The sequence below is a fragment of the Euleptes europaea genome, chromosome 17 (genome assembly GCF_029931775.1).
Source record: "Euleptes europaea isolate rEulEur1 chromosome 17, rEulEur1.hap1, whole genome shotgun sequence".
Taxonomy (NCBI): domain Eukaryota; kingdom Metazoa; phylum Chordata; class Lepidosauria; order Squamata; family Sphaerodactylidae; genus Euleptes; species Euleptes europaea.
Genome location: NC_079328.1, coordinates 22,216,965 through 22,231,034, shown reverse-complemented (window position 1 = coordinate 22,231,034; position 14,070 = coordinate 22,216,965). Strand labels below are relative to the sequence as shown.

The 14,070-nt window shown below is 43.7% G+C and overlaps 1 protein-coding gene across 1 annotated transcript in view; it reads right to left on the bottom strand.

Annotated features, from left to right (window-relative positions):
* The window catches only part of HYDIN (HYDIN axonemal central pair apparatus protein), a 216,389-nt gene that overhangs the window by 18,213 nt on the left and 184,106 nt on the right, over nt 1-14,070 (bottom strand). The window contains exons 65-72 of the mRNA XM_056862322.1: nt 12,988-13,148; nt 12,508-12,604; nt 11,186-11,382; nt 10,186-10,398; nt 5,233-5,371; nt 4,146-4,311; nt 884-1,031; nt 270-477 (exon numbers count right to left, since the gene is read on the bottom strand). Coding sequence (XP_056718300.1) covers nt 270-477; nt 884-1,031; nt 4,146-4,311; nt 5,233-5,371; nt 10,186-10,398; nt 11,186-11,382; nt 12,508-12,604; nt 12,988-13,148 — 1,329 coding nt within the window. The remainder of the gene's footprint in view (nt 1-269; nt 478-883; nt 1,032-4,145; nt 4,312-5,232; nt 5,372-10,185; nt 10,399-11,185; nt 11,383-12,507; nt 12,605-12,987; nt 13,149-14,070) is intronic.

Sequence of the window (14,070 nt, the reverse complement as noted above, 5' to 3'; positions counted from 1 at the left end):
ACGCGTGAGCTTCCGGGTCGATATCCCATCAGGCCGGAACACCCATCCCATCAGATTTTTTTGGCCCTTCCCTCTGCCCCTCCCAACCTTTGTTGCCGGAGATGAGTGGCCACCATTGCCGCCTACCATTCACCACAATACAGCCCTTTTCTCATAACCATGTGTTTTTTTTTGTGATGCAGGTATACCGGTGGTGCCCCTAGAGTAAAGCACCACCACTCAGTGAGTGAATGAGGACCTTTAGTCTCCTGGCTTTTCTGCTTTCTCACCTCTTTAAAGTGGATAGTGTTCACCTGGTCAGAGTCCAGCTCAATAACCACACTGCTGCTTTCTTCATACTTCACAGTCAAGTTCATGGTGTGGCCAGTGGCCTTGACATTCAAGCAAAGAGGATGGGTCTTCCTGTTGACATCGCAGATCAGGTTAAAGTTGACTTCCCCTTCCAGTGTTGGCATGAAGAAGATATTAACAGGAACCCTGGTAAGAAAGCATGGTGTGTGGTAAGAAAATGCTTTGCCTTGTGACAGCCAGATCCTGTAGAGTGCTGGCCATGATCAAACATTTCTGTTGCTGGAGCGCTAAAGGGAAACACAGATAATGGAAGACTACTGAAGAGAGACAAGATTCCTCATTTTCTGCAGGGCAGAACATGAGTGATGAGCAGCTATTAATTCTACAGGAAAGAAGACCAAGAGCAGACCCCTCAGGATCAGAAACAAGCATTCTGAAGGTAAAATCTGCCTTTTCTAGCTGCAGGATTTGGAGGGTTTTTTTAAAGCATGCAGAAAGAACCTAACCACTGGAAAACCTGCAGTGCTTTGAGATGTCTGAAGCCCCAGACACTTGGCATGCAGATTCCCATACTTCCTAACCTCCCCCATACCTGGAACAAGGCGGGATGGAGCCTTCCATGGGCTGAACTTGCAGATAGTTGATCCGTCCCTCTGAAAAGCGGGAGCTCTCTCTGACAGCAAAATTGAAGGTTTCGTTCTCGTTGTTGATAATATTGATGCTGTCCCGTGCCTCGTGACCTTAGGGAGGTCAAAGAAACAGCACAAGTGAAGCTTTTCTGTCAGTATACTCTGGATGGATATGCACACACAAACACACATTGAATGATCTTTATCAAAATTATTTTGTAAAAGAAACACAGAAGGGGCTCGTTTTGTTATTTTTTAATGATTAAAACTAGTAATAAAAACTTTTTTAAAATAGCAAGAAAGGACAGTAGAAAAAGCTCCCCCCACCTGGGAAAATAGGCCAAATCCTAGCACATTGCCTTGGCCAAGCCAGGAGTCTTTTGCCAGGTGATTTCAGGACCATTTTTGTAGCTTAAAAAATCCAGAGTTGAGATTTGGTTCCTATAAGTGGCACATAAGAAGTGGCTTCAACGACTTTTTTGTCATGATGTACATGCTAAACATGTGCGTTCTGAGGTACTTTTCATAACCTTTGTAGAAAGGTCACCAGCTAGTCAGGGAAAGTACCGGGTCTCTTTTATCTTCAACAGACAATTAATGTAGTTGAAGAAAGTCTTCGAAAAAGGAGTTTTATTCTTTCAGTTAAATATCATTAACTTGCTGAAAGTTTCTGGGTGCAAGATTAAACACAGAACTTATATTGTACTATTGCTGATAAAGTTGTCCTCTCAGTGGGCATTATCTATACAGATTGTCTCTGCAGTTGTGGTGGAAAGTGCTGTCAAGTTGCAGCCGACTTGTGGAGACCCCGTAGGGTTTTCAAGGCAAGAGATGTTCAGAGGTGGTTTGCCATTGCCTGCCTCTGTGTTGTGACCTTGGAATTCTTCGGTGGTCTCCCATCCAAATACTAACCAGGGCAGACCTGATTTGACGAGACTGGGTTAGCCTGGGCCGTCTAAGTCTCTGAAGCAACTTCGCTAAAGCCACTTGGCTAAAGGAATTTTTCATGCTAGCTAATTCCTTGGCTAAAGGAATTTTTCATGCTAGGTTTTTACGAGGATACGCGATAATCATCCTGTTACACTTTCACATCAGAAAAAGAACATGCTGTCTGACACTGGATCAAGAAGCAACAGAAATGAATCCTTCCTTCCTGCCCTATGTTTTAGTTGTTGTTTTTATGTTTTTGAATGTGTGTTTTAGCCTTGGTTTTAATTGTTTTAATGATTTGGAAGAGTGTTGGTTTTAATGTTTTTAATAGATGATTTTATTATGCATGCTTTTAATCTGTTAGTCAAGGATGCTCAGGAACAGTAGGGTATGGTGGTAAAATCTGCTGTCCACCACTGGTGACCCCAGCCATTGAAATCCAACCCTGCTCTTATCCAAGGCTGCACTATTGCAATAATTCACAACTGGGATGTCGCTGTGTGGACAAGGCCATCCAGACAGTGAATTACTGTGATAACACAAAGCCAGCACAATAGTCAGTAATGTGCAAATGCAAGCCATATGTGATGGAACGTTCTAATGCAATCTTGGTGATGGCTACTGTGGCAGGATATAAATTCAATTCAATTTAATATTGCCCTTCTCTAATCCAATCTATACATGAGCCTACCAATCTTGGCTTTTTCTAGAGTCATAGATATGATTCCTGTCTCAAGCAAAGACAGAATCACTGAGATGCAATTGGCAAAGCAGTGACTTTTGAATTATGAAATAATCCCTAGGAACATAGGATGTCTTAGCAGGGTTGCATCACTATACACCAGAATTATGTTTTTCGTTAACTTTTAAGTTAGAAACCAGAATTCTGTTGTTTGATGTCAAGGAGGACAATAGTTCACTAGCGCCAAATTATAGAACTGAGGAAGTTAACTGGGGATTCTTAAATAAGGAGACATTGGTGCTTCCTAGATGGTGGGTCTCCAGACAGAAAAACAGGAGGGCATTAGGAATTATTGCTGTAACAGAGAAATGCTACCATGAGATTAACATTTGTCATTGTTTAGTGAGAAATCTATCATATGATGTTTTGGCATCCCATTTAGAAGTTTTCTATTCAAATTTGCCCCACTTTTGATCCAAATATAATACTTTCCAGAAGTTTCTAACACCCTATTTATGAAGGAGTGGTCTTCTCTGATCAAATGAAAACTGCAGCGGAACATTGCCAGGAGAAAGTACCAGTTTCTGGAGGGTAAAAGTTGGGAAATGGTTTGGGAGTAGCTGAGCATGGATTGTCTGATGTAGTGAAAATTATAGGATTTACACTGTATACGCTCACAGTAGAGAGTGAAATATCTAGATTAGTGGAAATGGTGTTATATGAAGCCCGGGTCTTGTTCAGCAATTTCCTACCTCCATTTTGAGGATCCCTTTTTGTTTTTTGGGTTGCCTGTCTAGAAACCTGATCTTTGAGATAGGTAACAGTTCAGAACTGGATTTCAATTTATACAGTACTTCACAGAGTAACTTAAACAAAATACCCTTGTCCCAAAGACCTTAAAATCTTGGTTTCAGCAACGGGAAAGATAGCTAAGGAGGGGTAAGGCAAATGTTCTTTCCATATCTGTTCTGTGTTTTAGATTTTCCTATTGTTCTACGCTTGTATTTTCTCTAGCACCTTCCATCTTATACCATTTATGCTTCATCATTTAATTTTTTTCCATTCACAGAGGGCTAAGATACATCCCTCCCCCACAAATATCAATAGAATCCCTTTAATTGTAGTCTTACAGTGAAGTCTTAATTGGTTAAAGCAGAATTGACCATATCAGGATCTCTGAATGCAGGAATCTGTTTGACAGAGGGCTGGCTGCCCATAACCTCTTTAAGAAGAGGTTAGATGGCCATCTGTCAGCAATGCTGATTCTATGACCTTAGGCAGATGATGAGAGGGAGGCCATCTTCTGGGCATGGAGTAGGGATCACTGGATGTGCGTGGGTGGGGAGGTAGTTGTGAATTTCCTGCATTGTGCAGGGGGTTGGACTAGATGACCCTGGTGGTTCCTTCCAATTCTATGATACTGTGGAGGTATGATTTGGAAAGTGGCCAAGACTTTGCAAAGGAGTTGCTACATGCCAGCAGGGCTCAGTGGATCAAACCCCTAAACATTTGTACTGTCAACACTCCAATAATAAACACAAAATGCTTCTCTCCTCAAACAGCTTGCTCCTGCTTTTACCACTGAAGGAAAATAAGAGGCCCCCACCCCTTACCAATCAAGACTGAGTGGAAGTTGATGTGGTGTCTATCCAGAGACACAGCAGGGTCTGCGGTATGGCCCACCAAGAGGAATGGGACAGAAATGTTGTGTTCAGGGATTGAGAAGGTCCAAAAGGATTCTGTGACGTCCAGATGTTCAGGGAAGAATTCAAATATGATCTACAGACGAAAAGACAAACATGTATTTCCTTAGTTCACCGGTTCTTGTTATCCGGGCTGTGTGACCATGGTCTTGGTATTTTCTTTCCTGACGTTTCACCAGCAGCTGTGGCAGGCATCTTCAGAGGAGTAAAACTGAAGGACATTTCCTTAGTCTTGGTGCTCTGGCACATGCTTGCTGCTGCTTGTGACATTTTATCACCTGTCTCAGTCTGAACTGATATAACTTTTAAAATGTTAATTAAATGGAATACAGCAAAGATGTACACTGTGTAGTGGTTAAGAGTGCCAAACTAGGATCTGAGAGAGCCAGGTTTGAATCCCCACTCTGCCAGGAAAGCTTGCTGGGTAACCTTGGGCCAGTCACATACTCTCAGCCTAGCCCACCTCACAGGATTGTTGTGAGAACAAAATGGAAAAGGGGAGAAAGTTGAAGATAAAATGGAGGAGAGAAGGATGCTGGAAACTACGTTGGGTCCCCAATCAGAAAAAAGAGGGTATAAATGAAGTAATATATACAAACCCATGGGTCTCTGATCACATACGCTCACTTTAACCATGTTTAAGGGTCACTATGGAAGGTCACTACTGACCTGGATGGCCCAGGCTAGCCTGATCTTGTCAGATCTCAGAAGCTAAGCAGGGTCAGCCCTGGTTTGTATCTGGATGGGAGACCACCAAGGAATACCAGGGTTGCTGTGCAGAGGAAGGCACTGGCAAACCACCTCTGTTAGTCTCTTGCCATGAAAATCCCAAAAAAGGGGTCACCATAAGTCAGCTGCGACTTTAAGGCACTTTACACACACACACACACATGGAAGGAACAGGTAAAACAGATGGCCACAGAGGAAGGATCAGAGACACATCACAGTCTGTTGACCTTGAAGAAAGAGATTGTGATTTCAACCCTCTCCCACTCACCTCTACTCTTTTCTCAGGCCGGAGCTGACCCCTCTCGGTAAAGCAGACAAAGGCAGCTTGTTCTTTTCTCTCCTTCTGTTGCTCACAGGTCCAATGGAAAGCATAAGAGGCATTTGTGGGGTTCATGATTGCAAAGCTCCTGGCCATGACAAGGAGGAAGTGACATCACAAACTCTAGTTCTGACACTCGTTTTTTAAAAAATGGAGTCACCTAATCATCTGTTTTGCACACAACTGGTGAAGCAATGCGATTATATTCAAACGCTTCCATATATCACAAAGATCTTAATACAAAATGCCTTTTTCAGGCATATGAAAAACAGTTTACAATTTAATAATTAAAGCTGTTATCATTTGTGCTGCCTTTAATACTTTTGTTTTTTATTCCGTTACAATAATAAAATAGCCTCCAAAAAAGAAGTAAGGCTGCCCTTAACTCTTATTTATTTATTTGCAACATTTTTACCCTACCTTTCTGTCTCTTAGGGCCACCAAGGCAGATAACAAATTAAACCATACAAATTCAAATGTTATCTTAAAAGCCATTCACACCAACATGCCAATACAACATTAAAACGAGTGCAAAACAAAGGTCAAAAGAAGTACTAAAGATAAAAACAACAACATTAGAGAGGATGGAGGGATCACTGAGGAAATACCAGGTGAAACAAAAAAGTCTTCATCTGCTGGCAGAAGACGGCAACAGAAGGGAACAGGAAAACCTCCCTGGGGAGAAATTTTCAGAGTTTTAGTGCCACTACCGAGAAGGCCATCTCCCAGGTTGCTAATCACCTAATCTCAGAAGGCAGGGGAACCTGAAGTAGGCCCTCTGAAGATGACCGCCGTGGTCAGGTAGGTTAATAAGGGAGTAAGTGTTCCTTCAAATATGTTGGTCCCAAACCATACAGAGCTTTAATTGTCAGCATCAGCCCCTTGAATTGTGCCCAAAAACAAACTGGGAGCCAGTATCGATGGAACAAGGCTGGAGTGATATGGACCCTACGGCCCACTCCAGTTAATATTTTGGCCGCAGCATTCTGTTTCAACTGAAGTTTCCAAACACTTTTCAAGGGCAACCCCATGTACAGCACATTGCAGAAATCTAATCTAGATGTAACTAGGGCATGCGCCACAGTGGTCAGATCTTTCCTGCCCAGGAAAGGCCGCAACTGGCTAACCGGTCAAAGCTGGTAAAAGGCACTCCTGGCCACATCTGCCACATCTTATCCAGCAGTAGGCCTGGGTCCAAGAGCACCTATAGACCATGGGCCTGTTTCTTTGACGGGAGTGCAACCCCATCCAGAATGGGTGACACCTTAAATCCCAGGTTGGACCTTCCGTCCGCCAGTAGCACTTCCATCTTTTTGGGATTGAGCTTCATTTTTTTTTTTTTTTTTTTTTTTTTTTTTTTTTTAGCGGAACTTCCGGTGCTGAGCTGGGCTGAGTGCTGCGTCTTCCCAGGGGCTCCTGGGGAGTATCCAAGTTTGCGTGTGATTTGGGGTGTTTTATTGCACCCCAACCCAGCCCTTGCAAGTGGGCTGAGAGGCAGGAATTCCCTGCAGCCATATATGCGGTTTGACCTCCTGAATACTCTGAGGTAGCTTTAATAAGCCCCCCGGAGTTTCAGACGTTTGGTCCCGTGGGCACGAAGGGATTGAAATCGCCAGCGCGCAACTTCGGCTTTAGACTCTACCCTCCAGCACCCTATAAACATCATAAGGACTACATTAAGATTAAAGCCTCACCTCCGGGCGCCCAAGTGAGTAGATAAGAATCCTTCGTCTTTCACTGGCGTCATCGAATAACAGGGGGTTGAAGAAAATATTCCTGGTAACCGTTTTTCTCCCTTAATTGAACTGGATGATTTTGTTGTATGAGATCCATCAGATAAAGCAGCAGGAGCCTTATCAAACTGATTAACTTAAATTAAAACAACGAGCTTGAATGATTGATGTAAGATCTGCCAATCAGACGCGTTCTTAAAGGAAGGGGAGGGAGGAACTTTTGAGAAGTTACATGAGGAAAAAAAGGTCCTCCAGCCACGTGTACAACAAAGAGGATCCTTTGACCGGAAGACTCTGTGCTTTACCTCTCCACTGCTCTACAAATCAACAGGAAGAAGGTCGTAAGACCGGAAATTCGTCTTACTCGTGTTACACCAAAACCACTCCTGAAGGTAATAACCATAGAGAAGAGACGATAGAAGGTCTACGATTAGGTAATCCCTGGAATACTTCCTGGCTCAGCCGATCTAGAGCGTCTGGTAAAACTCGTTGGTATTTTTAACTTTAAAAAGTTTTTTTAAGTTTAAATACTTATTTTTTCAACCCGAAAAAGATATTAAGTTGGACAATAAAGTATTCTCTATTAACTACATGCTGGACTCCTGCTAGATGACCATCAAATTTTTAATAAAGTTACATACTCTGGAGCCTCTCCCTGATCTGGCTAAATACATAGCCCTGCTCTTATGAAATCAAAGGGAATTCTACTGAATTCAATCATGGAAAAAAAAGTACAGGACATGTTTGCTAAATATTCTGAGGCGACAATTAAACAATTAAAACAGATTTCTACACAGATGGCTCAATTGATTTCAGTGATGATGACTCTTGACCAATCATCACTGGTATGTAATCAGAAGTTGAATCTGGTTACAGAAGACATAAAAGTCTTGAAAATTCAAATGATGACTACAAATATGGACATACAAGCAATGGATTCTTCTGCCCAAAAAGTCACGGAAGAATATCAGGATATAAAGAAGAAGACAGAAGTTCAAGAAAGTAACCAGCCGGCGACAAAGAGACCAGACATACAAGAAATGGACTTTTCATTTAAAAAAGACATGGAAGGACGTGTGGATACAAGGAAGAAAAGAGCAGAGCAAGGAACACAGATTGAAGCCACGATGGGGATTAAGCCCAGAAAGAATTATTTTTGGATATGCACCTTGCCTGAGGAAATGAGAGAAAACAAAGAAATCTTGTTCCCATACCTGACTGACTTATTTCAGTTACAGAAGGAAGTATTAGACCATGGTTAAAGGATTGACTTAAATATGATTGCTGGATTGGAAGGCTTTGACAGTGTGGACGGGTGGCATGGCTATTTTAAATTTATGTTAAATGGAAAGGGACAAAGGTTTCAGAATAAAGGGATTAAATCATTTTAACGCTAGAACTGGTGGAGTTGGAGAAACTGGGGAAAAGGGGAGTATTGAAGGAATCATTGTGATAATGTACAAGATCTGGGAATAATGGAAGGCTACTTTTTATTTTGATCCAGAATCTAAAACTTTATAAAACATGAGAATGAAATTAATGCTAGGATCAGTATATGTTAACGAAGGCTAATAATACTTTATTAAGAGGTAGATGGAGGTGATGGGGAAGTTGTCATATTTTTTATGTTTAATGGTAATTAAGACAACAATCAATATAATTGCGATTGTGATATTATTTTTACGCTGTTGTCAAAATTATGGAGAATTTATAGCTTTAAAAAATCAATAAAAATTTATAAAAAAAAAAAAAAAAAAGAGCTTCATTTTTTTAGCCTGCATCCACCCCAAAACGGCCTCCAGGCACTGGTTCAGGGTTTCTACAGCCAGAAGTGTGATACAGAGCTGAGTATCACCTGCATATTGGTGACAACTCAGCCCATATCTCCGGATAACCTCACCCAGCAGTTTCAAGTACATGTTAAAAAGCAAAGGGGACAAAATGGAACCTTCCAGGACCCCAGAGGCCAAGGGGCTGAGAAGCAGTCCACCTTCTGAAACCTGCCATCCTGGTAGGACAGGAACCACCACAGAATGGTGCCTCCCAATCCCAGCCCAGAAAGGTGGTCCAAAAGCTGCAGAGAGTCCAAGAGAATCAACAGAGCTGCACTCCCCCTGCTATTACAACTGATCTCCAGCTGACAGAGATAAGTAAACCTGGAGAAAATGGCTGCTTTGAAAGGTGGACTCTGTGGCATTATAACCCATTGAAGCTCCTCCCCAAACCCCACCCTCCTCAGGCTCCACCCCCAAAATCTCCAGGTATTTCCCAACCCTAGAAAAAATCCAAACAATTTGCTTCATCTAGGAAAGGTTGAAGTTGTTCAGATACCACCGATTCAATCACCTCCCTCAAGAATGGGACAGTTGAGACTGGTCGATACTTATTGAGAAGTGGGTGCACCACAGCCAGTTTCAAGGCTTAGGCAACCACCTGCTCCCTCAAAGAGGCATCAGCTACCCCTCAGACTCAATCTACCAGCACTGGGAGGAAACTCTATGGAGTGGAAGCCACCACTGAAAAGGCTCTCCTCTTTCAGGATAATAATACAACATCAGATGGTAAAGATATCTTGAGCAGAGACTTACCAAAGTCACAGCCTATCAAAGGTGTGCCGTGAAAGAGAAATGGCAGAATAACACTGGAATAAACTGGTGCTGCAGTCCCACAAACTTTTATCGCAGGCCTGAAATTGGGTGACAGCTCAGCTGAGCTAGCCAAAGAACATAAGAAAGGCCATGCTGGATCAGACCAAGGCCCATCAAATCCAGCAGTCTGTTTGCACAGTGGCCAACCAGGTGCCTCTAGGAAGTCCACAAGCAAGACGACTGCAACAGCACCATCCTGCCTGTGTTCCACAGCACCTAATATAACAGGCGTGCTCCTCTGATCCTGGAGATAATTGGCATGCCTCATGACTAGTATCCATTTAGACTAGTAGCCACGGATAGCCCCTCTCCTCCATGAATATGTCCACTCCCCTCTTAAAGCCTTCCAGGTTGGCAGCCATCACCACAACCTGGGGCAGGGAGTTCCACAATTTAACTATGCATTGTGTGAAGAAGTACTTCCTTTTATCTGTGTGGCTTCTCTAGCTGGTGAGAATCACCCAGTACGCCAATGGGTTTTTCAAGACAAAAGCTGGAATAGAACGCCAACAGATGCTCACTTGGTATTTCTGACACGCACGCCTATGGATGTGAATTCGATCACTTTTGTGCTTGGATCTAGGGCTGGCCCCCCAGGTCCTCGCAGGTCTGGATGGCGTCGGTTTGCAGTGATGTAATCGGACTCCTCCAACTCAAAATGGCAGTAGGGCAGGAGGCTCTTCCCCTTTACGGACACCACTGGGCCTTCCTCGTCAAGCTTCAGGTTAGAAATACTGAGAAGAAAAGAGTCCAGCAGTGTCAAACAAATGCCAAACAGTTTGGAACTCCCTACCCATGTGCTAATATACCGTTTTTCTTTACCATATGACAAATAAGTATAATAAATCAAATGTGATTATATATGCCTTTGTCTGCTCAACTTCCTCCCTCTCCCCTGTTGTATCTGAAGAAGCAAGTTCTGTCTCAAAAAAGCTCATAGTGGAACAAATACTGTTAGTCAATCAATCAATCAACCTACCTTCAATGGCATATGAATTACATTTACAATAATTAAATATAGTTGTATCCAGATAAAACAGTACGGTTTAATTGTACATAAATAAATCAATTAATCAAACATGGCGACAATCAAATAGTTTTGTGCTTAGTTCCTCGATCTTCATAGCAGCTAAAAGAAACTTTGCTACCTCCTCTGTAATTCAGGGGCGCTCATCAGCCAGGAGGAAAGCCACTTTGTCCTTTGTGGGAACACAGAAAATATCCTGCATCAACGGAGCAATGCAGGTTTCCCATAAAGGCTTGTGAAAAGCACAATAAAGCAACATATGAGCCACTGTTTCTGGTTGGTTCTGCGAGCAAATACTGTTAGTCCTTAAGATGTCACACAAGTAAAAATAGCAGTCAATGCAATAAACCCAAATCAAACTTATTCAAATCCAATTCCTCTTCTGTGCCAAGGCTGGGCAGCCTTGTGCCAAAAAAACATGAGCAGGCGAAAGGCTTGGACTTGCCCACCCCAGTCCTCCCCTGACCCCCGCCCCCTTGCATAATGCCACTTACCTGCAGAGTAGACGGCCCTCGAACTCTCCCAATTCCTGGGGAGAGAATTTCACTTGGAGGACCTGGGAGCTCTCAGAGGGGATGATACCAGAACTGGGCTCTATGGAGAATGGGGGGCGGGGGACTGCTGGGAACAGGTACGAAGAAAAGCTGTCCAACACGCTCCCTAGCTGGCTGAGGGGTCGGCTGTGCTGGGACTTGACGGAATGACACGATGCGGCAGACGGATGTTCCCCTGCAGGGAATGAAATGTCTTTCGAGACGGCCATTTCTCCTAAATGAACACTACAGTGTGATCTGAACACCTTCCATTATTCCACCACATCCCCCTCCCTTCCACAATGAGTGAAGCAAATAAGGGTGTGTGCCGATATTTCCCCCCAGTATTTTTTGGGTTTGGGCTTATTAAACCTGAAACTTTTTGGAAAATCCAGAACACGCAGATTTTTTGAAATTTTTTGGGTTTAATAAACCCAAACCCGAAAAAAACCGGGAGGAAATTAGGCAGGGGGGGCATTCCTAGCACTGCTGCCTGCGGGCTCTGACTCAACAAATCCCACAGGCAGTGGGGCTAGTAAGAATGCTCCCGCCTCCTTCTCTAAGGTCCATGCCAGTTCGGGCCTCCCCAGTCACCAGGTATAGTGGGGGGTAATCCAGCATATCGATATGCACACCCCTAGAAGCAAATCCCATCTACCAAGAAAGTGATCTTTGTTGGGAGCCTGGTACAAGTTTACCCTAACTAGTGTGCCTTCTCTCTGATGGGGGCAATAGCAGATTCTTGACATAGATGCAGAAATTTGGACAAAATGTAGATTCTTTTGTAAGCATGCCTAGGTAATATTACTGTCCCTGCTTCCCACCCCTACAACGTGCTCCAAATGTGAAATGCATGTCCAGTAGGATCTGAAAAGAAGGGAGAGGGTCACATGGCCAGCATGGTGTAGTAGTTAGAGTTTCAGTCTAGGATCTGGGTGACTGAGGTTTGAATCCCCACTCTGCCATAGAATCGTGCTAGGCGACCTTGGGCTGGTCAAATACTCTCAGTCTAAACTATCTTACAGGGGTGTTGTAAGGATATAACGGAGAAGGGGAGTTTTAAGCTGCTCTGGGCACCCATTGTGGAGAAAAGTGGGGTATAAGTAAATAAAAAGATGAGACGGGCCAGAAGGGGCTGGGTTAATATCACAAACTAAAAATGAAGACTCTGAGGAGATCCTCGCAAAGAGGGGGAGGGCCCTGAGGATCCCAAGGTAGTGGCATGTTGGTGGGTGAGAAGTATGCTAAGAGGTGGCTGCTATACCTTCTGAGCTTGTTGGCACGAGTTCCTTAGCAAAGTTGACTGCCCTCCCGCTGTCCTCCATGACTACTTTCCAGAAGTACTCCAGCTGCACAATCCCGGTATTGAACAGTTCCACTCTGGTTGTACCATAAGGAAGGAAGGAAGGAAGGAAGGAAGGGGGTGGGGGATTAACTTTTTTGCACAGAGTGAGATAGCCTATGGTGGTGCATAAAACAAAAGCACCCTCCCTAAAGGGGAGTTCATCCTCCCCCAGGGCTGGGCTCAAGTACCATTGGTTCTGCTGGCCGCACCAGAACCTGACTGAACACAGCACAAATTGGCCGGTGCTTATGAGATCACAAGCGTGCGGGGAAGCCGTGTTCACCTGACAGGAGGAAAGAATCATGGTGAGTTCTGTTTAAAGATACGTTTGTTTGCAACCCAGCAGAGGCACCTTCAGCTCAAGGGAGAAATGCGGGAAGGCAGCCTCTGAGCAAGATTCTGCTTGCTTCTGACTCACTTGAACACTCGCGTCTGGAAGAGCAGCGTATCTCTGAAGTGCACGGGGTCCACCTCCATCTCATACTGGGCATAGTCAATGGTGGCACTGACACAAAGCTCCAGCTCCCGGCCACTGTCTTCCACGACCGTGTGAACAGGCTCGGGGTCGGTCTCTATCACCTAGACCAAGAGCAGAGGAATGGACAATCGCAAGCAGCCTGGAGCAGAACAGCCCGCGTGGCGTATCAGCCAAGAGTGTTGGACATACTTTGGATTGAAATTAATCAAGAAATGCAGGTGTTAAAAGCTTGTTTTCTTTTAGACCCGGAGTTAATGTTACTGAGAATAGTACCGAGAACTTTTCAACTATATGATAATGGCTGCCAGAGTTGTCTTGGCATCAATGTGGCAGCAAGAAGAAACCCCAGAGAAGAATAAAAAGAGTTGGTGTTTATATGCTGACTTTCTCTACCACTTAAGGGAGACTCAAACCGGTTTACAATCACCTTCCCTCCCCACAACAGACACCCTATGAGGTGGATGGGGCTGAGAGTGTGTGACTTGCCCAAGGTCACCCAGCTGGCTTCATGTGTAGGAGTGGTGAAACAAATCCAGTTCACCAGATTAGCCTCCACCACTCATGTGGAGGAGTGGGGGAATCAAACCCGGTTCTCCAGATCAGACTCCACAGCTCCAAGCCACTGCTCTTAACCACTACACCAGAGAGAGAGAGAGAAAATGGCAGAGTACGCAGTGATGGCAAAGTTGACTCACTTGCTGAATAAAAGACCTCTAGGGGAGTTGGAAAAGAAATGGAAACCCTATTATGAGTATGCACAAATGTAACTAAGTAACTTAGTATCAGAATATTTAGAGCAAATTAGCAATAATTATTGATTGATTATTCAAGTATAAAATAGTGTAGATCTTAAAGGCGTTTTATTTTAAGCAGGAAACAGCAACCAAGAAAATAATCTGCTTGATGTTCATGCTAAGCTGGTATTCAGTAAAAGTGTAATTTTACCTGTTGTAGACAATTTAAATACATTACTTAGAAAATAGGTGGTACTTAAAAGAAAATCGTGAGCAGGCATTACAGAGC